Raw genomic sequence first — 27,506 nt, forward strand, 5'->3', positions numbered from 1 at the left:
ACTCTAATCAAAATATAAAAGAGAACAAGTATTATCAGTTACTACGTACCTGAATAAGAAAAGGATTTGTTGGACTTAATTTGCTCACAGCTCTCATTCCTCCTATCCACAAACTGTGATATATCGTATGAAAAAGGAAACGTTGACATATTTGAAACATTAGCATACACAAAAGGCACTAAATTCACAGATTAATTGTGTCAAATAATTTTCCAACTCACGATTCACTGTATATTGATGACACAACTGATTAAGTGTTTTAATTAAAAATGTTAATTGCTGTTGATTTTTATTATCTTGGTGGGATAATACAACTGTAAACTAAATTTATACGTTGTTTTGCCATTTTACGTAAAGATATGTATTATGGTAGGATAGCCCAAGAGGGGATTTTTGCAGTTATTCGAGCGCGTCAGTAAATCACATGGGGAGAAACGTACCTTGTAAATGTACCCTTACCATATTTTGGATCTTAATACAGGGGAGTTCGTTAAGGATGGTCCGAAAAAGAAAATCTATCCTCAAAAAACTCGAAATCGTCAGATTAAGACAAGGTATGCGAGTCACAAAGTTTCACAAAAAAATAGCGAATATTTCGCGAAATGAGCATCAGACCGAAAAACTGAAAAACACGTGGTCAATATTTTTCAAAAATCTATCGAATGATACCAAACACGACCCCCACGGAGAGGAGTGGGGGGCAACTTTAATATTTTAAATAGAACCCCGCGATATTTCGCGAAATGAACATGAGATCGAAAAACTGAAAAATAGAGTATTTCAACATTTTTCAAAAATCTAACCAATGACACCAAACACGACCATCCAAGAAAGTGGGGTGGGGGGAGTTTGACTTAAAAATCTTAAATAAGAGCATCCATTTTTAATTGCAGATTTGGATTCCTTGCGTAAAAATAAGTAACTTTTATTCGAAATTTTTTTCGAATTATGGATAGATGGCGCTATGATCGAAAAAAACGATTTTTTTAAATGGAAAATTGAATTAAAAATGGGAAGTCCCCCTAAAATGGAAAACAGAACTTCACTTTTTTTGATTTTAAAACCTAATATTCATAGCCCATAGGTTCCCATAACGATCGAGTAACTGCAAATTTAGCATCCTTGCCTGTTCTATTATTCGATGTTTCTTTTTATTGGAAGTATGATTTTGAAATTATGTCACCAAATTTATTCCCAGCAATCCTGAAATATGTTTTTAAGATAGCCATCCGAAAAAACACATGGATATTTTCATCGGACCTTCTTTTTTGTAAATCCTTCATCTTGATGATATCTGCGGGGGAAATAGATGACAGTGAGCTGACGCAAGAATATAGATATAAAGGAAATGTTTATAGAAGGGGTGTTACACAAAATGCCTACATCTAAAATTTGTCGAGATGGGCCACATATCATATATGTATGTATACAAAACAGTTTTGAGATATACCTCTATGCAAGGGAAACAGAAGTTTTGGAGGAGTTTACGAGGGGGGTGGTATATAGAAGAAGAACCAATGCCGAGATCATGTCTTTTTAAAAAGCCTGCAGTATTATAAGTAGTAACAGCACCAAGATTGAGATGATTGGGTCATTTACAAAGAATGAAAGAAGAAAGAATACCAAAAATATTAGTAAATCCAGAGATGGATGACAAAAGAAGAGGAGGTCGACCAAGAAATAGACGGTTAGATGAAGCGGAAAAGAACGTTAAAGAGTAAGGCGTTAGAAATTGGAGAAGAAACAAGGACCGTAAAAAATGGAGAACAATTGTTAAGCTATGGGCCTAAAAGTTCTGCGTTAGCACTATAATATATATCACAAACACAATAATACACAATTAAATTCTTTATCTTTTAAATTGCTCACAATATTTGTAAAATCATCAATTTACCGACACTTCAAAGTATAGTTTGCGATAACTTTCGTGTATCGGATACCACTGTCCGATAACTATAGCGGTTTCAATGCCACTATTGTTACAGACAACAGAAATACATGAAAATACCCAATTATTTTCATTGTGAATGTCGAGTCAAATAATTAAACGTAATACATTATTCGCAATAATTAGTAAACTGTTTTGTTTTGTACAATGTACAGGCCTGGATCCCGCGTACTAAAAAAAGTTTATTAATAGTGTCAAGTCCTTTGTACTTAAAGGACGTAAGTATTTGTAATGACATAATACTCGATATAAAATACTTTATTTTAAAGAATTATGCACATGGTTTCCATTTTCTTATCGCAGTGTTAAGTATATGACCGCTGTCGTTCAGATGACAGTAGTATCAACCTACATTCATGGTTAAGGGAGTTTTACACGAACATAACAAATAGCAAGCTGAAAATTTGTAGCTTAACGGTGTCTAGTCGGACAAACTTTGATGTATGGGAACACTGGAACAGAGGAAGTTTTAATTGTGGAACGTGTCATCCTGACAAGTTTATGATTGTGAAAACTAACAGGTTGTTTTTAAGTTTATTCAGTAGCAAACTTTATATATATGAAAGAATGTTGGTTCGACAAATATGTTCGGTATTTTAATAAGTCCGACACGTAGAACATGTCAAATGGCAGGAATTATGTCAGGGTAAATAGCAGTCTGATTTTTGCATGAGAGTTTAATGAAAGGGTAACAAATAAATTAGAAGTTCTGTCCGACAAAATACATGGGACGTTTTCGTAGTCTGACGTCCGAAACCTGTAACCTGTTCTACAATTAAAACTTCTCCTATTTCAGTGTTCCCGTACATCAAAGTTTGTCAGACTAGACACCGTTAAGCTATTAACAAGTTTTCAGCTTGCTATTAATAAACTTTTTTTGGTACGCGGGATCCAGGCCTACTAGTGCTTTGTAATAAAGTGGACTGTCGTTAATTTCTGTCCATTTTTAAGTAAATTATAAGTTTTACTATGATAAAGTTAATTTATTCAATTCTATTATCTTATTTACGCAAATACAAATAGCTTGTGTTTACTTCAATCATTTCAAACTGCATAAAACGATGATATATGCTATTAGTTAACTATGTATTTCTGTACTCTTTATACATTGTATAAGAATAACATGATTATCATTATTATCATTTTCTTTTAAATCAGAAAAATTAGCAAATAAAAAGTGATGCCGTTTGATACAGGTGTTCCACAACTGCTTTTTATAAATTTGGTCATAACTGCAAAAAAAGAAGAACGCCAAACCATGCCACGATTTTTATCATATAAGTCTGCTATGTAATAACATTCTGAAACTTTTCTTGTGAGTTATACAAAACAGAATATATACCCAGAACATGTGATGATGTCAGATGTCATCGTTTAAGAACAATTTGGCTTCAGGAAAAGCATGGGAACACGAGAAGCAATATTCTGTCTTCAAACTCTGGCACAGAGGTGCAAAGACCAACAAGCAGACGTTTTGTCTGTTCTATAGATTTTGAAAAGGTTTTCGACCAAGTTCAGCACAAGACCTTGATAGAAATATTGAACAATATCGGAATTGGCAAAAGAGATTCTCAAATCGTATTTATTGGAATCAGACAGCAGACATAAAAACCAAGGTAACACGTCAAAGCCAATTGAAATACAACGAGGTGTCAGACAGGGTTGTGAGCTGTCACCGATACTACTTAACGTCTACTCGGAGGTAATATTTACGAACGCATTTTCGCACTTTTCAGAATGTAACAGGATAAAGGGACAAAGCGTAAATAACATCTGCTATGCAGATGACACTGTTTTATTGACTGATTAGGACCATAGTTTACAGATGCTGCTAAATAGAATCAATGAGAGATGAAAAAATGGAGATTAAGTTCAATACTGCGAAAACCAAAGATATAAACATATCAAAGAACAAAAATTTACCTTCTCCAACATATGGGTACCATCAATAGCTTGAATACGTAGACCAATACAAATATCTTGGCTGCTGGTTCAACAATCAACTTAATTGATTATAAGCAAGAGGCGATAAGCGAATAAGAGCGAGAATAGAGGTAGCCTGACAAGGCTACCTCAAGGCATTTTACCAAAAGGAAAATCTTATTTTGTAACAGTAGCAATAAAATAAGTCTTAGATGTCGTTTTCGGCATTGCTCTGTATAGTCAATAGCCTTTCTGTTTAATTTGGTGCTTTCAGAATCCATGTAGACCTAACAGTTTACGAATAATAACGAATACACTCAGTATACTTTAGAAAAGTTATCAATAATTTTCAAACTTTTGAAGCTCTTTTTGCAATAATTTAGCAACAAATTCATCATGTTCATCATGTTACAGATAGACAACTGCGAAATGATCTTTCTATAGCCTGTAATGTTCGAATAAGTGCCATTTCGGTTAGAAACAGATTAAGGGACCTTGGAATCAGAGCCAGAATGCCTACTATTGCTCAACTCTCAACGAGGGCATACCGTATGGCACGTTTACGTTTTACACCAGAACATGTCGATTGGGATATTAACGACTGGGCTAATATTCTTTTTATTGATAAGTCAAGATTTGCACTTTGTGGATCCAACAAAAACTTTTTCGCAGTTGTCTAACTGTAACATGATGTGTATGCAAAGTCTGCAGATGCAAATAACGTTCATCTGCTTTATTCCTACACCTGGGACATCCTGGAGCTGGTCTTTTTATGTATCCTCCACTTTCTCTACACTTTTTTAAAGCTCTTGAATTGCTGGACTGGTGGATTCCCATAACATCAGTAAGAAATTTTTTGCGATCGTCCATCTCCAATTAAACCTACAATTTGGACTGTTTGTTCTGACGTTATATTACTCATTTTTTGTAAGGACGCACCTCCTCATTGAAAACTCAAGCACACATATAGTGCACAGATCTCTCGAGCACAAATGTAAAAATAAATATTCTCTTTTAACAACTGTGTTTACTGCTTTTTTCATGCAAAAATACGCTTCAACTTGAAATGTTATAGGTTTGTAAATATCTAAAGAAGACGATAGACAATAATTATTATAACATTCTGATAAAAATTAAAAATTATTAAACGCTTTCATTTAGTCCAATCGTTTGTATCAAATCTTTAGACGTTAATTTGACTGCCTTTTGAAGTTATACTTCTTTACCGGCGATAGAGGGTGATTTTTTTATATGTTAAAACCTATCAGCCCGGCGCATGCGCATTATAACTTTGTTCTGATTGGATGTTCAAATGACATATCAAAAATTATCCGATATGGCAGCTGTGGTTTGGAGGTAAAGGTAAAGGTAAACAAATGTATAATATATTAGTTTTATTGTTGTGAGGACAGAAACAAAATTTATAATATTGTAGTGACTTTTAAATAGTTTTTAAAAGCAACAGGTACGTAATAATTGTTAATGTATCATGGGTATAAACCTACCTATTTGATCTGCCAAAATACATAGTATGTAATACTTTTATTTATATAATTTGATTACCATCAAAATTTCTATCAATATTCACCTAATATATTGTTTTTTTACTCTATGTTTTGTTGTATTTTTTCAATTCTAAATCATTTCAATTCAAAATTAAAATAATTTGATCAATTTTCAAAATATCAAAATAGGTATCACAAGTTTAATCCGTTTAGTTAGTCGATCTTCGTAAATAATGACACATAGTGCCCGTGGCTAAGCGGAGAAGGCGAATGAATTCCAATACCAACCGCTCTTATCAGCGCTGGTTCGAGTCCCAATAGAAACTTTCTTTTTTGTTCTTTTTAATACATTTTATGATTGTAAGTGTATTTATTATATAATTGTATTTTCAGAAAATACGTATTTAGTTAAAAAAATTTTCGACAATTAATGTTCAGACATCATTTGTGGCTTGTTTAATGTGTTTGTGTGTGTTTTATTCTTTTATTATTTTAATTTTTGGCACTGTTCTAATAAAAATGTTTGAGAAGTAGTAAGTATAAATTAGTTTAATATTTAAACAAAATATAAATAAAAAGTATATTAATTTCGTTTAAATCATATAATAGAAGTATAACTTCTTACGTGCGTACAAAGTACACACACATTTTTTCTTCCATGCAAATTAATTTGTAGACATATGCATTCGCGGGAACAATACACGAATAATCAATAAAAATTATTTTTTTATGTTTATTAATTGTTTAAATAAAAAATAAACGAATTTAAGGGAAAATGCTTAAATTCTCTTGTTTTTACAATGTAGAAACTTGAAACTTTTACAGATTGTAGCTAATTATATGAACTATACATAATTTCACTTTTTACGTTAATTGTTTACGTTATGCTTCATAAATAAACAATAAAGTTTCAAATTTTTTGACAAATCCGACTACTTTTCATGTTTGTACATCGCGTACAATTTTTTTTACATGTAGCACTGTGTCGATGAGTTTAACATTTCTTAACTAGTTGACGTAGTTCTGGATAATTTTCAGAAGGGAATTGACAGGAATAAGTTTGATCAATATGTTGTAAACCTTCAGGAGTGTCGAATGCAGGACAGTTCTCTAACCAGATGACCATATGCAGATGATGACCCCCTCGGTTTTGAAATTCTATTCGCCACCAAAAATATACGTTCGAACGTTTCGATATATTTTAATGTTTGAAAAGTGTAAGACTAAAAAGTGAAAAATAAAAAAAAATATGAAAACAGATTTTTTTAAGAAACGCTTTTCTTTAGTTTCGTGTGACTAAAATTAAAAATATTATAAAAAAAATCAACAAAAAGGCAAAATATAAAAAAAATCAAACTCGAAGGATTATTCGAAAAAAACTGTTAAACAAATTAAACATACAAAAATCTCACACATTCGTTAAAAAATTGAAAAAATGATTATTTATTATTGTTTTATTATTAGATATTTCATGCAAATACCCTTCTAAATACCTATCTTAACATAAAATTTTCACCCATTTTGGTTTATGTTTTTTTAAATATCTATTTATTAATCATAAAATCGTTTTCTATTACTTCCATTTAGCGCGACTATGATATTGTCAAAATATTAATCTTAGATAATGTCAAAGATTACCACTGTTGCCAAAGTTTATGATACTATCTCCCGAAGTTATATTTTGTTGCTACCTGTTGATCGCTACTGTTTACTCTTAATTTGTCTAACAGTTTTTTTCGAATAATCCTTTGAGTTTGAATTTTTTTTATTTTTTGCTTTTTTGTAGATTTTTTTATAATATTTTTAATTTTAGTCACTCGTAACTAAAAAAAAACGTTTCTTAAAAAATTTTTTCATATTTTTTTTATTTTTAAACCATTTTTTCCGTTTCAAAAATTATGCGATACTTTTTGTGATTAATGTAGAAAAGAAGTCAAAACGTTCGTTCGTTTCTAAAAGTTTTCCTGTCGCATAACTTCGCACCAAAGATTTGATTAGTGGGCGGAGAAGGGGAAAAACTACTTACCATTGCTGTAGCTAAAATCGCCAGCCGACGTACAATTCAATCTTTTCTCCTCGATGATCGCATTCAACTGTTGAATCTCGTCCTCGTTCATTGTATCCACTTTCCACTTAGTTAACAACTTGTCTTTCCGATCTCTTCAGTTTATTTTGCGAGCTTTAAATATGAAAAGTTCTCGAAGACATTTAAAAGTTTCGTTGAGGATCCGCACGGCATGGAACGCGAAGAAAAGTTTTCTTCTTCTCTTTTTAGATGGCCGACGACGATGAGAAAATTTATCTCGATATCCAGATCGCGGGCATTCTTGATGAATTCTTATTTCCTAATCGGGAACGACAGCGGCTCAGGAAGTTTTGCGCGTGGGGAGCATATCTGTAACAATAATAACTTTTTAGAAAGATCAAATTATAATTAATAAAAGTTTTAATTCTAGTTTACATTAGAAACATTTTAAATACAATTACATTTCGTGTATCAATGCAGTTTTTAATGAATTTTGAAACAGGTTAGCATTAGTGCATTGCGCTGAGCTGCGTTGCGACGTCGCTCCATTAATGCGTTGCGTTACGTTGCGTATAAGTTTATCACAATTTCTTTTTTATCTAAAAAATAAACAAAGGACATATCCAGAATCTTCTATAGTTTCCACGTTTATTTCGATGGTGGCGTAATAATAGTATAAAAAAACAGTAAAATCCTGTATAAAAGGTATATTTAAAATCCCTCAAAAGGGCCACATCAAAATCACAACATAACTAGTTTTCGACTGGTTTACCAGTCATCATCAGTGCTTACCTAAAATGAATATAACCTGATAAAATAATGCAAAAATATTGAAATTTTGACTACGGTTAAGAAAATTATAGGTTATACTCACGTGCAATATACATGCTAACCACCAAGATATTGTTTGACAAAAATATGTGGGTCAAAATCCAGTTAAAGTTGTCAGTCAAGGAAACATTGGTTTAAAATGTTGCATTAAGCTAGGATGTTTAAAATATTTGGCTAATCTGCCCCAGGTAACATCTGAGCTGTGGATATGACTTGTTCACATGTTAAAAGTATGACGGCAAGTGACAATGAAATGGATAGAGACCTCCGAACGATGACAAGACAGAAATGACAGTTCCACAGGAAGTTGAAAATTAACCTGTCATATTTAAAGACTTGGACCTTGAATGCGACATCAATGAAAAAACTGGAATCATTCGAGATGTGGGTACATAGAAGATTTCTAAAAATATCGTGGACAGAACACGTCACAAACAAAGAGGTTCTGAGAGAGATGAATAAAGAAATGGAAGTCTTAAATACCAACAAAACCAGAAAATTGGAATATCTCACACATATTACACGTGGAGAGAGATACAACTTGCTCCAACTCATTATGCAGGGAAAGATTCAAGGAAAAAAAGCATAGGGAGACGCAGAATATCGTGGCTGCGCAACCTGAGAGAATGGTACGGATGTACATCAAAAGAACTTTTCAGAGCAGCTGTCTCCAAGGTCCGAATAGCTATGATAATTGCCGACCTCCGTCGCGGAGATGGCACTTAAAGAAGAAGATTTAAAGACTAAGGTGTACAGCTTGTTAAAATTAGAAATGATGTAACAACACACTCCATTGTGAAAATTATCATTTAAAATTCGTTGTTATAGTTAAAAATGTATTCACGTATACTTTAGTGGAGTTAGTTAGGCAAACCACATTACACAAAAGTTTTGTATTCGAGAACTAAATTCCTTTTTTTTTTTCGTTTTCGAATTCGTTTTTGGACCCTTAGGGATCCAGGCAGCCTGCGAGGTCTTTAGGAATTAGTCGCCTAAGTTTGAGCTTGTGCTTTCTTAATGATACATCCCCCTAAATTATTTAAGACATTTTTACACCTCAGTCACCCCCATTGTGATTTCTTACACACTTACCTACACAAATTCCAATAGCTACCAATAAGCTAAATAAATTCGGTAACTTTAAATCAACACAAAATTACTTTTTTAAATCTTAGATTTCTTGATAATAAGATTTTATTACTGAATTTAGTTCTCGAATACAAAACTTTTGTGTAATGTGATTTGCCTAACGAACTCCACTAAAGTATACGTGAATACATTTTTAACTATAACAACGAATTTTAAATGATAATTTTCACAATGGAGTGTGTTGTTACATCATTTTTAATTTTAACAAGCTGTACACCTTAGTCTTTAAATATGACAGGTTAATTTTCAACTTCCTGTGGAACTGTCATTTCTGTCTTCTCATCGTTCGGAGGTCTCTATCCATTTCATTGTCACTTGCCGTCATACTTTAACATGTGAACAAGTCATATCCACAGCTCAGATGTTACCTGGGGCAGATTAGCCAAATATTTTAAACATCCTAGCTTAATGCAACTTTTTAAACCAATGTTTTTTGACTGACCACTTTTACTGGGTTTTGACCCACATATTTTTGTCAAACAATATCTTGGTGGTTAGCATGTACATGGCACGTGAGTCTAACCTATAATTTTCTTAACCGTAGTCAAAATTTCAATATCTTTGCATTATTTTATCGGGTTATATTCATTTTAGGTAAGCACTGATGATGACTGGTAAACCAGTCGAAAACTAGTTATGTTGTGATTTTGATGTGGCCCTTTCGAGGGATTTTAAATATACCTTTTATGCAGGATTTTACTGTTTTTTGTATTATATGGTATACAGCCAACTACAGGAAAACTTTTTCCTTATGGATTTTTTAATAATAGTATACTAAAAAAAAAAAGAATGTGTGTGTACTTTGTACGCACGTAAGAAGTTATACTTTTATTATATGATTTAAACGAAATTATTATACCTTTTATTTATATTTTTTTTAAATATTAAACTAATTTATACTTACTACTTCTCAAACATTTTTATTAGAACAGTGCCAAAAATTAAAATAATAAAAGAATAAAACACACACAAACACATTAAACAAGCCACAAATGATGTCTGAACATTAATTGTCGAAATTTTTTTAACTAAATACGTATTTCCTGAAAATACAATTATATAATAAATATACTTACAATCACAAAATGTATTAAAAAAAAACAAAAAGAAAGTTTCTACTGGGACTCGAACCAGCGCTGATGAGCGCGGTTGTTATTGGAATTCATTCGGCTTCAACGCTTAGCCACGGACACTATGTGTCATTATTTACGAAGATCGACTAACTAAACGGATTAAACTTGTGATATTTTGATATTTTGAAAATTGATCAAATTATTTTAATTTTGAATTGAAATGATTTAGAATTGAAAAAATACAACAAAACATAGAGTAAGAAAACAATATATTAGGTGAATATTGATAGAAATTTTGATGGTACTCAAATTATATAAATAAAACTATTACATACTATGTATTTTGGCAGATCAAATAGGTAGGTTTATACCATGATACATTAACAATTATTACGTACCTGTTGCTTTTAAAAACTATTTAAAAGTCACTACAATATTATAAACTTTTTTGTTTCTGTCCTCACAACAATAAAACTAATATATTATACATTTTTTACCTTTACCTTTACCTCCAAACCACAGCTGCCCTACAGCTGCCATATCGGATAATTTTTGACATGTCATTTGAACATCCAATCAGAACAAAGTTATAATGCGCATGCGCCGGGCTGATAAGTTTTAACATATAAAAATTCACCCTCTATCGCCGGTAAAGAAGTATAACTTCAATAACACGAAAAAAACGACGAAATTATACAAAAACGACGCCGCGACAACGCACCGCACCGCAACGTACTAATAGGGCCTCGTCCCACTTCTTTATTAACAAAATACAATGTTTTTTTATGTATTTATCATCTGGGCCGAATTTCGTATATACGTTTGCATAGAAATTTTGGTCCTGGGCCCAATTTCGTACACATTAACGGTTTGTTACCTGACTCTGGGCCCAATTTCGAATCGCCCTCGTCCCAGTGCGTTGTTACGTTGCGACGTTGCGCAATGCACTAATGGGGCTTCGCCCTTAGTGGCCAATCACAGCTCAATGTATTTTTATAGAACTTTGAGAACCAGAGAAAACTATGAATATAATGTCAAGAAAATAGATCTAGCATTTTTTCTTTCGGTACCATGTCCATTTTGTTCTATGGATGTGAAACTTCTTCTTCTTCTTCCTCTTTATAAGCAATTCTGCTTGTTCATTGGCGGATTGATACCTCTATGGAAGGTTGTCACTCCATATTACTCCATATTTTGCGCGGTCGGCCGATACTTCTTCTACCGATTGGTGATTTATCACGTGCTATTTTGACCACACGTGTCTCCCCCATTCTGGTTAGGTGGTTGTTACATTTTTTTTTCTTAGTGTCCATTCGTTTATACACTGTAGGTTATATTGTCTTCTAATATCTTCGCTCCTCTTTCGATCTCTCTGTGAATTTCCTGTAATTCTTCTCAGTACGCTCATCTCTGCCGTTTCCAGTAGTCTTTGTGTTGTGGCTGTATCGGCTCTTGTTTCTGATTCCTATGTCATTATTGGTCTTACACTGGCTTTATAAATTCTTGACTTCATCTCAGTATTAATATATTGGTTTCGCCATATAGTGTTATTAAGGCATACTGCCAATCTATTTGCTTTTTGTACTTGATTTCTCACTTCAATCACTTCTTTGTCTAGGTCTCCGTAACTTGACAATGTAATTCCAAGGTATTTTACTTCCATTACTTGTTCAATACAGATACCATCAACTTCTATTTTACATCTGATTGTTTTGGTTTTCTGAGATGAAATTGTCATATTGAATTCTTTTGCTCTTATGTTAAATCTGTGGACTAATCTTTGCAGACTATCTTCATCTTGGGCTACAAAACAACTTGGACTGGGTGAATCTTGGACAACAAATGTGAAGAATCTCAACAAATTAGAAGCGTCGAGTTGTGGTGCTACCGTCGCATGCTCAGAATCTTATGGACAGAACACATATCAATCGAACCTGTGCAGAGAATTGATCGACGTCATAAAATGAGAAAGGGTCAATACTTCGGTCATATAATGAGAGGACCTAAATATCGCTTACTCCGATTAATCATTCAGGGCAAAGTCGAAGGAAAATGCTGGGTTGTAGGAAAACAACTGTCCTGGCTGCGTAACATTAGACAATGAACAGGTCGAACGGTCCAGGAATTACTGTTTCATATAGCTACCGACCGAGAAACCTTTCATCAGCTTATTAATACGACGATAGCCAACGCTTGAAAACAAGCACGACACACAAAGATGAAGACCATGTCCAGATGGCAGAAAGGTGCTGTCCGCAGGGTAGGAGAACAAAAAGTCGTCTATATTGGTGGACGGAGAGGATTGACGAATAAGAAGAGGCAACATTGAGCTACGAAGAAAAGTTACGAGAGACAGAGGGACATCGGTTGATGAAAGCGGAGATAGAAAGATTAGAAGCTATGAATAAAGAACAAAATATTGCTCTAAAAATAAAAAAATAAAGCTCTAACAAAATATTGTGAGAAATAAATGGCGAAAAAAGGAAATGGAAAGAACTTTACCTATAAGTGATCGCGGATGTGTTACTCATCCACCTGATGATTAAGGAAAAGACGGAAATCTGCGGAAAGGATGATCAGGAGAAGATAGTAACTAAAAATAGCAGCATAACTAACTGGCAGAAAGAATGGACAAACAAACATAGGCCGGTCTGGACGAGGGTATTAATTCCAAATATCGCAAACGATTCCTAACAGGGCGCGGCTCCTTCAGAATATAACTGAAAGGATAGGGAAGGGTACTGAATGGAAACTGCATAGACTATGGAATAGCTGACATGGCCAAGCATTGTGTATTCGAGTGGAGAATGTTCAATGAGAACAGAAACGAATTACACAGGTAGGTAGGTTAAGTGCAAATGATATAATGCAAGGGGAAGAACGGCTGAATATAAGGCAATACTGGAGGCAATCATTCGAATTGTCAGAAAGAAGGATACATTAGAAGAAGACAAATACAGAGAAATATAGTGAAAGAGAGAGAGAGAGAGAGAAAAGGGAAAGAGATAGGACGGGCTATTTATGTGATGCACCTGTTTACGGAGAGGACATACCCCATGATTAGTCCGGTCGAGGAGGGTAGGGGTAGACTTTAGTTGGTTAGCAAGGAGTTATGGATATATCTGTAAACACGACTTCAGTGGAGGGACTGCATCTGGATAATCTCTTTAACCCTGAATCCAAAGTGCCTTAATGGGGCACTGCCTGGTACGGTCTTTAGAAAACTTACCACTTCCTGTCCATCAAAAAAACAAACAAATAGAGAAAAGTAATAGGAGTAGACTTAAAAAATCTGAAAAGATATTTGAAGAAAATATAATCAAACGTTTATTTATATAACTACTAACTTTTTTGTATAAATTTCATTTTAAATTTTATCCTACCTCGTACAGCAACTGATGATATTTGTCTATTACTCGGATATGAACTCATATTTAAAAATTTTGACGTTTAAATGATCGATATTTATTGATATTAACCACACATACATCATGTTATGTTTGCATATGCGTATCCAAACGTTTCGTTTGTTGATGTAGTACAATAATCACACTAAAATAAGTCAATTGAGAGTTCGCCAAAATAAACAATTTCGAATTCCAAAGCGCCAAGAAATATCTTAGTTATATTAAACAAACTGATGTGCCATTCATTATTCAAGAGTGCATTGTACTTATTCTTTATTAAAATTTTATATTCAGAATTTTTACAGAAATTTTATGAACTGATGCATTGATGTTTTTTATTTATATTTTGTCTATTCCAGATCAATTCTAAAGGAGGAAGATATGGGAAAAAAGGAGAGTATGTGTAAAAAAGGAATGGTTGGAAGCTATAAATTACAAGAAACAAGCTGAGAGACTGAAGTAGTCACGAGATTAGAACTAAATGTAATGTACAGGGTATAAACGAGTAGACACTATAATATATAAAACAAAAAGAATAGAACAATCACATTAGTAGAATGGTAGACACAACAGTTGTTGTGATAAGAGATGGAGTGATAATTTCACACAAGAAATGGAGTTATAATTCTTCCATAGAGGCAACAACCCTCCAAAGACCGAGCAAAATATATAAAAAGAATATTATTTTTTAAATGAAGTATAATCGATGCTATACGATATGGTCTCTATTTATAGTGCCTAATCTTTGATGATAAAAAAATTCCTATTATGGCACACACTAAATCCAGTTCAAACTGTTGAAGCGAAGCTTCGAAGTACCAGTAGACAGTTCTTCTTCTTAGGATGCCTGTCCGTTCCGAACGTTGACGATCATTCTGGCTATGATGATTTTGTTGGTTGCTATACGGAAGAGTTTTGTTGAGGTCTTTCTATACCATGCTGTCAAGTTAGCAAGCCAGGATATCCTTCTTAGTCTTGGGGCCCTTTTTCCTTCAATTTTACCTTGCAAAATACATCGGAGTAGCTCGTATCTACCTTGATTTTTCATCATATGTCCCTAGTACTGCAGTTTACGGCTCTTCACGATGTTGACCAAATCTGCGGTTGTGTTTATCCTCCGTAGAACTTTTTGATTGGTGACTTGGTCTGTCCATAGTATCTTCAGGATCCTTCTGTACAACCATAGCTCAAAAGTCTGAAGTAGACAGTTGGAAGAGATTATTAATTTACTTGACGATGGTAGTTCATTAGACTACATGTAGACAGACATGTAGAAATGCATTATTATATGAAGGTTCGCACTAGGCTTTAGTACCTCGTACCGTACCACTTTTTTCTATTATGTCAGATGCGACATTCGTTTTGCAACCACTGAAATGGTCTTTAATGAATATTTACAATAAAGAATTACGTGTATATATGCAAAAATTAACCTCTTTGCAATTTGAAAACCTAATATTTTGAGTATTTTATTAAAATAAGTGACTATGTAAAACTGCCAAAAAACCGTGTAATTGCCTTCTCAAATTACGATTTTTTCGATGGTCCCACATTTCTTTTTGTTCTTAAATCTCACCGCTTAAACAACAAAGTGACTTTCTTTCATTTTCATTTAACTTTTAACAATTCACTGATTAAAAAACATGTTTTTTATTTGACTTGTCCTAACTTCTTCGCAAAGCAATTTATGCCTTTTAATAAGATTATAACATCAAGTTATAAAAAGTCAACTTCTTCCTCTTTGTTTCTCAGATTTATTTCTCTTTGGTACGAGGTCGCCGTTTTTCACAACAAACGCAACCTCAATGGAAAATAAGTTTCATCATTACTGTGGTATGTCCGCTGAGAATTTAAACTTCATTTAAACGTTTTCAAACTTTTTAATTCAGATCATAAATTTTTATTTTTATTATATTTACTTGGAAGTCTAATGCCACAGAAGGTAAAAGGAACATATTTTTTAAATCTTATTAATTTTTTTAGAAATATACTCTTTAGAGAAGCAATATTTTGTCTTCAAATTGTGGCATAAAGGTGAAAATATCAACAAGCAGACCTTTTTGTCCGTTTTATTGATTTTTAAAAGGCGTTCGACCGGGAGCAGTTGGTACAGAGGCTAAATTGATTTCCTTCGAAGCAGATCTTATTGCATAGGAAGCTAAGGATAGTTTCTTACTTAACATCTCGATATGAGCTGAGTATCTAAAAAATACCAAGAAATTTTACAGAGCCAACGATACGGATCTAACTGTAATTAAGAGGTAAGTGTTAAAGAGCTCCTTTATAGGATAATTTTATTATTTTATCTACATTAAAAGAGAGTAAATTAGAATCGGACCAGGTTTGTATTGTGAGTATTGTGAGTAGATCAGAAGTTATAGTAGTATGAAAAGGTGCAATATTTGAGTTATGTTCCAAGTTATACTGGTATCATCAGCAAAAAGAAAAAAAATTTCCATCGATTTTTAAACTGTTAATATCATTAATAAATGTAAGTAAAAGTAAAGGGCCCAATACTGAACCTTGTGGTACCATTTCTATTTAATAATAATTTGTTAAAAAAAGATTTCTGGATTGGAGATCGAAACTACACAACAAATTAGTGCGAAATATAATTTTTATTATAATAATTAATGTGGTTTGTTCCTACAGGAATACAATATTTATGTAACTAGTTTTATCTCTGCATGTTTATCTTATTAATATTGTTTATTAAATGTCATCAATTTCAGAATAAACTTTCACAGAAATTTCTACTTCAAAATTGTTTGGCCGTATTGCTCATTATTTTTGAAAAACCTGTATTTAGATTAACACAAATTATATTTAAATATGCAAATAACAAATATAGTATACTTAATTAATTTACGATTGACTCTATTTCAAATTGAGTATAGTTGTTTTTCTGACTAAATAATGTGGCTTTTTATTCGATTTAATGATAAATAATGTAGGTAAATAGACATAATTTTACACATGCATGGGGAGAAAAATAGCGTGTGCTAATCCAGTATTTACAAGGTATTAATTTATGAGTAGAAATCTTAGGCAGCGTTTAGACACAGCGAGAAATCGCAGCAATTTATCGATATCATCGTAATTATTGTAACGATCGAGTTGTTTCAGTTTATAATCAATCGTTACAATTTATCGCAGCGTCTGTTTAAGAGAATCAATAAATCGCAGCAATTTATCGTCACAATAAATTGCTGCGATTTATCGCGGCGTCAAAACGCCACTTAACAGAGAAAGTAAAAAGTTGGCTATCAATGAATATCTATTAAAACCAAGTAAGATCTCTTTTTATGTGGATTATTTGCGATTTTGAAGTTATGCGGTTGTTATTTCATTCAAAAATGTCTATTATTAATAATTAGTATAATTAATATCAACTATTTCCATCTAGTAGTCTGAGAGTTTGCAATTCGGGTATTCCCCTTGTTACATGATGTACCATGCAGCTATTACATATTATATCAATCTGAATTTCGCATTGAAAGGCACTAGGTCTGGATCCCGCGTATAAAAAAAGTTGATTAATAGCAAGCTGAAAATTTGTTAATAGCTTAAGGGTGTCTAGTCGGACAAACTTTGATATATGGGGACACTGGAACAGGGGGAGTTTTAATTGTGGAACAGGTTAAAAATTTGGAACGGTCATACCACGAAAACGTCACATGTATTTTGTCCGACAGAACTTCCAATTGATTTGTTACCCTTTCTTTAAACTCTAATGCAAAAATCAGACTGCTATTTATCACCAAATGGGCATTTATAACATGTCAAATGACAGGATTTATGACAAGTGATAAATAGCAGTCTGATTTTTGCATGAGAGTTTAATGAAAGGGTAACAAATCAATTGGAAGTTCTGTCGGACAAAATACATGTGACGTTTTCGTTGTCTAACCATTCTAAATTTTTAACCTGTTTCACAATTAAAACTTCCCCTGTTTCAGTGTTCCCATATATCAAAGTTTGTCCGACTAGACATCCTTAAGCTATTAACACATTTTCAGCTTGCTATTAATCAACTGTTTTTCATACGCGGGATCCAAACTTATATAACCTGTAATTGTTCTGAAATTAAATTTGAATGTTGCTGATTTCAAGTTGCAGTATAATAAACAGCACATTTTGATTTCTGGATTGAAACATTTAATTAAGTGTCGTAAAGTTTTATGTTCCATTAGAAGAGGTTTTTGCAATCTCAATATCGTTAGTCTGCGTTTTTAATTTCTTCTTTAAAATTTTATTTGGCCCAATCATAAAAACATCAGACACAATTTTTGGTGGACAAACGTCCACCATTTTATGTGATTTCACGGAACGTATCCCTACTTTTTCAATGCAAGTAAAGTCTTTTTTATGCGATTTTTTTATATGAGGTTTATTGAAGAACGTGTCCACCGCATAAAACGAGACCTTACTGTATATGGTGATCTGGAAACCCCTGTCGACTTGACAGCTTACATCTGACATTGGAGAGTAAACCGTTAGAGAGGGTCGACAAGAGTATAAATACCTTGGACCAATTATAACCTCACAGTTAAGGCAGCGTTTAGACTCCGCCGCAATAAATCCGACCAATTTATCGATATCGATCGAGTTGTTTCAATTTATCGTTGTGTGTAAAAGGTACATCGCAGCGATTTGTCGGAATTGGAGTTGGATTGCATGGATTGTGATGAAGACAATGTTACCCAAGTAGTGCCAGAAAATCTAGGCAATGTAAAAATTATCGTAAAAGATCTAGATGCTCTCTTATCTTTGCCCAAGAAATGTCGATAGGCAAGTCAACACCCGTTGCGACGATTGCGAAAGATTTGTTTGTAATCAACACAAAGAGAAGAAAACAATTGTAAAATGCATGATCCATAAATAAAATAAATAATAACAAATTTCTAAAACATACATGTTTTAGAAATTAGTGAAGTCTTCAGTTTTTCATGTAAACTATTATTTTTAAGGAAATAAAAACTTTCAACATTGAATTTTGCACATGTTATTTAGGGCTTAAAGTAACAAAAAAAAAATATAAAAACAAAAAAAGTTAGTAAACAAACTAGGGTACTTTTGGGACTCCGCTTGGTAAACAACGTCGCAAAAAAAAAGTTTGGTGCTTTAAGAGTTAATTCTTTGGATTGTTTCAAGTATATCATCCTTATCTTTTTTTTAAGAAGTTATTTGTTTAAGAATGAGTTAGTCTACTGTATTTTGAAAAGAATGAATTTTGCAACTGCTGCAAAAACGTAAAGAGTTGCATATTTGTTTAAAAACCTGTTTTACCTCCAAAAAATAACGTTGTCTGCGAATAACCGAGCATATTTACCTTTAGCAGCCCGAAACTGTGAAATTAACAAATTTGAATAAAGGTATGTTTACAGTAGCAAAACATTTTAGGTTTTCGATGACTGTTTTGTGTTAAATATGCGTAATTTGTTTTAAATTACATTGTTTGCTTGTTTAAGTTCACTGTTTATATGAATAATTTATTAACAAAACAAATTGCGGCACACAGACTCCAACTTTTCACATATTTGAGAGTTCGTTATATCCGAACTCAGAAATATTCAGTTTGTATTAGCCGATGTGAAATCTATTTTATTTTATGAACACTAACATAAATCATGTGACGATGTGTATTTTTCACGAACGAAAGTTTTACTTTTAATATACTCGCGATCATAAAAAGCGGGTCACTCGATGAGTTATTCAAGTTAAATGTCTCGAATTTTCTAAACCTGCTAATCCGATTTGAGTGATTTTTTTAGTATGTTATAGCCTTATTCTTTAGCAATATCGCTATAATAAAATTGTTGGTAGGCCGGTAAATTGTCATTGTATACCGGGTGAAACAATCATACTATGTTTATTCCTAAAAGTTCGGAACACCCTGTGGAATGTTTTTGCATAGATAAAATATTGAAATTAAAACTCAATTATTGTAGCCTTAGGCTCTCTTAATATTTTCTTTTTTGATTTATTTGTTTATGTTAGATAATAAAAAAGTCAAGCACGTTAATAAGTAACCATGTTCTTCATCAATACAGGGTGTTTCTAAATAAGTGCGACAAACTTTAAGTGGTAATTCTGTATGAAAAATAATGACAGTTTGCTTTATAAACATATGTCCGCAAATGCTTCGTTTCCGAGAAACGGGATGTTGAAAATTTCTTACAAACTGATGATTTATTTATTGCTCTAAAACAAATAGAGATATGCAAATGAAATTTGGTAGGTTTTAAGAAGCAGTTATTGCGGATTATTTGGCATACAATTAATAATTCTATATTCACCATTGGCGTGCATAAGGGTATAAATATTTTAGATACATCCCGAATGCACGCCAATGGTGAATATAAAACTCCTAATTGTATGTCAAAAAATGCGCCATAACTACCTCTTAACATCTACTAAATTTCATTTGCATATTTCAACCCGTTTTAGAGCAATAAATAAATCGTCAGAGTGTAAGAAAAAATTCAACATCCCGTATCTCGAAACCGAAGAATTTGCGGTCATACGTTTATAAAGCAAACGGTCATTATTTTTTCATGCAGGATTGCCCCTTAAAATTTGTACCACTTATTCAGAAACACCCTGTATTGATGAAGAACATGGTTAGTTGTTAAGGTGCCTAACTTTTTTATTATCCAACATAAACAAATAAATAAAAAAAGAAAAGGTTAAGAAAGTCTAAGGCTACAATCAAGTTTTAATTTCAATATTTTATCTATGCTAAAACATTCCACGGGGTGTTTCAAACTTTGAGGAATAAACACAGTATGATTGTTACACCCGGTATACAATGACAATTTACCTGTCTAGCAACAATATTAACATGGCGATATTGTTAAAGAATAAGGCTATAACATACTAAAAAAATCACTCAAATCGGACAACACGTTTAGAAAATTCGAGACATCCAACTTGAATAATTCATCGAGTGACCCGTTTTTTATGATCACGAGTGCTAATCTTCTGGTTACACCATTTAATTCGTGACTTCTAAAATTTGCAAGCCAACGAATTTCTGGAGCTAAGAAGACCGAGGGAGATCTATCAGGTTGCATCTCACTTCCCGCCTGTCCAGCATAATAAAATTCCAACAAAGATTAAATCCCAAGGACTAGAACTAATAAAAATAACAATGAACTAATTAAAATAACACGGCTCTTGTTTAGATTCACAACGAAATAATTATTTATTATTTTTTTAGTTCTACTCCTAATCTGATTATTGGAAATTAATCTTTGTTGGAATTTTACCGTGCTAAATAGGTGGGAAGTGAGATGCAACCTAATAGACCTCTCTCGGCCTTCTTAGCTCCGGCAATTCGTTAGCTTGCAAATTTTCTAAGGCACGAATGGTGTAACCAGAAGATTAGTTCTAAAGTTTTATTTTTGATATTGTTAGTATTAAAAGTAAAACTTTTGTTCGTCATTAGCAGATGCTGCCACGGCATCCATGCCGAAGTGATTAGTTATTAGGTTTGTTTTAGTTTAAATAATTTTTTATTCAGACATACCACATTAACCAAGAAGTATTATTGGTGATAGTTTAGAAGTTTAGAAACTTCTGGTTTAATCTATACAATATGCAGTAATCTGCGACTTCTTTTGTGATCTCACCGATTAAGTAGATCAGTTTTAGTCTTAGGTCTTTGCCTATTTGTCTTTGTATTAAGTCTTGTAATACCTGTTACTTCTGTGGAAAATGGCAATTCGCTAGCTTAAACAATAAAAAGTTATTCCTTTATTAGGTAGCATCGTTACCAAACTTTCACATTCATATAATATAACGTTCTTCTTCTTAAATTAACGTCTTCTTTCGATGTACCGTGATCATCATGACGACCATTTTTATTCTGCTTACAGCTGCTCTAAATTTGACTTGAATAACCCTTGAACCATTCTCCAAGTGCACTTGCAAGTGCCGTCATACTTTCAACATTCAACATGTAAACAAGTCAAATCCACAGCTCAGATGTTACCTGGGGCAGATTAGCTAAAAATTTTAAACATCCTAGCTTAATGTAGCATTTTAAACCAATGTTTCCTTGACGGACAACTTTTACTGGGCTTTCACCCACATATTTTTGTTAAACATTATCTTGGTGGTTAGCATGTACATTGAACGTAAGCACTGATGATGACTGGTAAACCAGTCGAAAACTAGTTATGTTGTGATTTTGATGTGGCCGTTTTGAGGGATTTTAAATATACCTTTTATACAGGATTTTACTGTTTTTTGTATTATATGGTATACAGCCAACTACAGGAAAACTTTTTCCATGTGGAATGTTATAAAACTTGTAAAAACTTGCAACTAAACATAGCACACCGTGAAGTAAAATTTTAGATTAACGAAATTAAAAACAGTGTCATTACAAGTAACTGCACTTCAAAGATTTACGCAAACAAATTTTCCAATTTTTCACCCAAACTAAATTAAATTAAGTAAAATTAGATCTAGGATACAACAGCCAAGGCCGCTTTTAGAAAAATGTCCAAAGTATTATGTAACAGAGACCTAAAATTGGCATTGAGGATCCACCTACTTCGCTGCTACGTATTCTCGGTCTTATTTTATGATGTCAAGTCTTGGACAGTGAATAGAATCAATCTAAATCGCCTTGAGGCTTCAGAAATAATGTGGTGCTGTAGAAGAATTTTAAAGTTTTTTCGGTGGAGAAGATTTGACACTCCACAATAATAAAACGTCTCAGCAAGACTACTGAGATCATAAAAAGCATTAAGAAGAGAAAGTTGGAGTATTTTGGACATGCAATAAGAGGTCCCAATAGGTTGCTACAAAATATTATGCCAGGGAAAATAATAGACAAACGCAGTCCACGACGAAAAAGAACTCCATGGTTGAAGAACTTACAAGATTGGTATTGTGTTGATACAAGCATGCTATTTAGGGTGGCAGTGAATAAAATTAAGATAGTTATGATGGTAGCCAGCCAACGTTCCGAAAGGACATGGTATATGAATAAGAAACTTTTTTTAGGAATAGATGTTGAAATACCTATGCTCTATTCTTCTGGTATTTTCCTGTATGAAATTCACTTTTTACACCCTTTTTTGTTGTTAATGATTATAATGAAGATATTATAATAAAGACTCTATCAGACTATTTTCAAATTATTTAATCTATACTCAACAAGTGAAATGCATGTCTCTATTTCATATTTAAGAGTAGGCCAGGGCAATAAGACAAAAATACACCCTGTTCGTGACACTTCAGCATCCAGGGTACTGAAGCGTTTTTTCGGCAGGTAATACCTATCTATAGGAACATATTGTAACTATTTCCTGCGTAGGATCTGGCGGCAATTTCTATTTATAAACAATTAACTGTCAAAAAATGGCATTTTCCCCTTTTTTTCAATTCAACGGAAAGCAGTATAAATGATAGGAAAGAGCTTTAAAATGACGTATTGCAAAATTTGATATACTCATTTATTGTTAAATTAGTATTAGTATATGGCTTAACACCCCATGTGGGGTTTCGCCGCTTTCGCTTTCTAGATCCATTTTACGGGGTGGATCAGTCCCCATGATCATTGTATTTGTTCACTAATATGTCTCCATTTCTTCCGGTCTATTGCCCTCTCTTTCCATTTTGTAATTCCTGCTCCTCTTAGGTCCTCCTCTACTTCAGTTAACCATTTAGATCTGGGTCGACCACGTCTCCTTTTTCCTCCTGGTTGCCACAATATCATAGCTTTTGATACTGATTCTGGTCCTTGTCTCCATATGTGACCTAGCCATTTGGTTCTTTGTACTTTTATTTTCTTTACTATATCTTCACCATTTAATTCTTCTAAAATTTCTTTATTCATTCTCCTTCTATAGTCTTGTTCTTCGATTTTCACTGGACCCAGTATTGTCCTTATTATCTTTCGTTCATTTATTCTTAATTTCTCTTCTTCTTTTTTTGTCATAGTCATGGTTTCTGCTGCATACATCGTTATTGGTCTTATTATTGTTTTATATATATTCATTTTTGTTTGTTTGGTCAATATTTTACTCTTTAGTAGTTTTATATTTGCTTGGAATACCCGGTTTGTCGCAGTTATTCTTTCTTCGATCTCCGTTTTTCTTTCCCCTTTGTTATTTATCATAACGCCCAGGTATTTAAATTTCTGTACTTACTCGAATTTTTTATTTCCTATCCTTATCTCTCTGTTTTGTTCTGCTTTTCCGAGTCTCATTAATTTTGTTTTCTTTTCATTAATTCTTAGTCCCATCTTCCTTTCCCTCTTCTTCTATCTCCATTAATAATTTTTTCATGATTTTTCGTGTTTTTGTTACTATCGCTATATCATCTGCATACGCGATTAGTTGGTAACCTGATGCTCTTAGGTTTCCCTTATGGATCTTTCTTAACACAAAATCTACTGTCAGGTTAAATAGTGTTGCTGACAGTGAGTCACCTTGTCTCACTCCTTTATTTATTTCGAATTCTTCTGTTTCCCCTTTTTGTGTTAAGATACTTATTTTTGATTTATTCATAGACATTTTTATTAGGTTTCTTAGTTTTTTACTTACTCCTTGATATTTTAGGGCTTTCATTATTTCCTTTCTCTTTATTGAGTCAAAGGCTTGTTCAAAGTCTATAAATAATATTTCTATTTCATGTTGATGTTCGTGTGCCTTTTCCATGATTTGTTTAATGGTATGTATTGCATCTGTTGTTGATCTGCCTTTTACGAAACCGCATTGGTATTGTCCTATGATATTTTTTGTTTCATCTGTTAACCTTTTTTGTATTATTGACGATAATATTTTATAGGCAACGTTTAATAGTGTAATACCTCTGTAGTTCTTACACTCATGCTGGTCGCCTTTTTTATGGATCGTTATAATCTGTCCAATTTACCACTCGTTCGGCATTGTCTCCTCTTTCCATATTTTCTTAATCAATTCATGTATTTTTTCATGCAATATGTCCCCTCCGTATTTTATTAGTTCTAGATTTATTCCGTCCTTCCCAGGTGCCTTTCCATTATTCCCTTTCGTTATAATGTTTTTTACTTCTTCTAATGTTGGTTCCTGTGTGTTCGTTTCTTCTTCGTCCTCGTCTTCTATTTCATCATTTATAACTGGTTCAATTAGTAATTCTTTAAAGTGACTTGTCCATATTTCTTTATACTCTTTCTGTTCCTCTACAATTTTACCTTGTTTGTTTTTTATTCCTTTTAATTTACCTTTGAATGTTCTATTGTTTTCTTTTATTTTATTATAGAATTTTTTTGAATTTCTGTTGTATTTTTCGTTCTCTATTTCCTGAATCTTTAGATCTATCCATTGTCGTTTTTGTTTTCTGTTAATTTTTTTGCCCTCATTTCTCAGTGATTCGTAGTTTTCTCTGTCTTCTGCCGTGTTCGTTCTTATCCATTTTAATCTCGCTTCCACTTTTTTTTTCACAATTTTTTGACATTCGATGTTGTACCATTCTTTTTTCTTCTCCTTCCTTTTTTTGCCAATTGTTTTTTCTGCTGCTTCCTGTATGGCGTCTTTTATGCAGCTCCACTCCCGTTTCACGTCGACACATTCTTGATTGTCATCCATTCTTAGATATTTTTCCAGTTCTTCCTGATATCTCCTTCTTACTTGCTCTTGTTTTAGTTCTTCAGTGTCCCATTTCGTTTGTTTACTTTTATTTTTACTCCTGCATGTTTTTTGTTTTATTTTTGCTGTTACCATGAAATAATCTGAGTCAGCACAGGCTCCTCTGTAGGATCTTACGTCCTTAATTGAAGATTGTCTCCGCCTGTTTATCAAAATATGGATTTATACGAAAATAATGCCAAAAAAAGGTCGGAATTGCAAAAAAATTATTTTTGCAATAACTGTTGTAAAAATTAGTGTACAGCTTTGAAATTTCAACTGTTTAAATTTTATTCAAATTGTTTATCCCAGAGAACATTTTTTTTGCAATAACATAAGTCAGAAAAAAATGACGTTAGGACCATTCCACAGGTGTCAAATGCATTTATTAGTAATAACTAATTATGCAAAAGTATCGTCAATTTTTCTTTATTAACATTTTGAATAACTTTTTCCAAAAAAATTAACTTTTTTATCCTGTTTTAAGTGTACAACTACCGAGTAATGTTATTTATATCATAATTGATAAAAAATTGTAATAAATATATATAACAAAAAATAACAAAAAATTATTTTTTGTATAACAAAATAAAAAGTTTAAAGGAAAGATTTACGATACTTCTGCATAATTATTTATTACTAATAAATGCATTTTTTATTCACTTTTTTTAAACCAAGTAGAAAATATAGCTGATGCTCTTTCATTTAACACCTGTGGAATGGTTCTAACGTCATTTTTTTCTGACTTATGTTATTGCAAAAAAATGCTCTCTGGGATAAACAATTTGAATACAATTTGAAAAATCGAATGAATCGCTTTCAAATTTTTATCACATATTAAGCACCAAAGAACCCTTATTTGACAAAAATTTCAGAGCTGTACACTAATTTTTACAACAGTTATTGCAAAAATATTTTTTTTTGCAATTCCGACTTTTTTCGAAATTATATTGACAATAAATGAGTATAGCAATCTTTGTAATAGTCATTTTAAAGCTTTTTCCATAATCTCGATGATATTTGTACTAAAAAACCATAAGTTTCCCTGTTTTCCATTGATTTGAAAAAAAGTGCAAAATGTCCTTTTTTGACACTAAATTGTTTTTAAATAAAAATGGCCGCCAGATCCTACGCAGGAAATAGTTACAATTTGCTTTTATAGGTATTACTTGTCGTCGAAAAAACGCTTCAGTACCCTGGCTGTTCAAGTGTCATGGAAAAAACCTTATTACCCTGGACTAGAGATCATAAGCTGGTAAGTACTATGGAAACAAGAAAAGATTTTATCGAAAAACTTTTTAAACCCTGTGCAAAAGTTTTATAATAATTACCTCGATTAAAATATTCAAACATTTTATGTTCTGCTCTTTAGAGTTTAGAAGAATTTGCATTTTTACGACATCGTAGAGCTATGAATCATCTACGGACTTATTAACTATTTTATCCACTTTGCCCGTCCGCGTCCGGGGATTATAAAATACGTGTTTTCCACTCTCCACCTTGAAAATGCGATAACTTCATTTTATATAATAGTCGCCAATCAGGAGTTTTCTCTTTATGCGATTATACTCGGAATACAAATCTTCGACATTATCTTTCTTGATAAGCATAAAACTTCGTTATTGGTACACGGTTAGAAAAAAGTTGGTAAATAGTATGATGTTGGTAAACCTCATTACAGTATTGAGAAGAAGAGAAAAATAACTTAATTGAAACACTTTATTTTCTTTAAAAGTAATATGGATGTTTGTTGTTATATTGTAACGTACCCAGTTGTGATTATCTCGGGTAACAAATTCAGTCGAAGACAGGATTCGTTTTTATGAGACATCTATTTTAAAGGTAAACAGGGAGAAGTGTACTTTTGAAGTGTGTAAAATAAATAATTCCTGGCTGAGCGCTTTCGGCTTATAAAGCCATCTTCAGAGCTATGGTCAAAAAGTTCAAAATACCACTATGAAAAGAGATGGATCCCATGTACGATATAAAAATACTTATACTTCTTATGCAGTTTTTTTAA

General features: G+C 32.7%; 1 protein-coding gene across 8 annotated transcripts in view; it reads right to left on the minus strand.

Moving 5' to 3' along the window:
* Positions 1 to 27,506, minus strand: part of LOC114324400 (calcitonin gene-related peptide type 1 receptor-like) — a 553,725-nt gene that overhangs the window by 261,059 nt on the left and 265,160 nt on the right. For 4 of the 8 annotated variants that reach the window (XM_050649003.1, XM_050648999.1, XM_050649002.1 and 1 more), the window contains exons 1-2: positions 1,870 to 2,012; positions 50 to 321 (exon numbers count right to left, since the gene is read on the minus strand). In XM_050649003.1, the coding sequence (XP_050504960.1) occupies positions 50 to 149 (100 nt within the window). In that variant the 5' untranslated portion in view covers positions 150 to 321; positions 1,870 to 2,012. Of the gene's footprint in view, positions 1 to 49; positions 322 to 1,869; positions 2,013 to 7,402; positions 7,772 to 27,506 lie in introns of those variants that run through there. The other 4 variants (XM_050649000.1, XM_050649001.1, XM_050648998.1 and 1 more) reach the window with 2 other exon arrangements.

Source organism: Diabrotica virgifera, chromosome 4, assembly GCF_917563875.1.
Source record: "Diabrotica virgifera virgifera chromosome 4, PGI_DIABVI_V3a".
Taxonomy (NCBI): Eukaryota; Metazoa; Arthropoda; class Insecta; order Coleoptera; family Chrysomelidae; genus Diabrotica; species Diabrotica virgifera.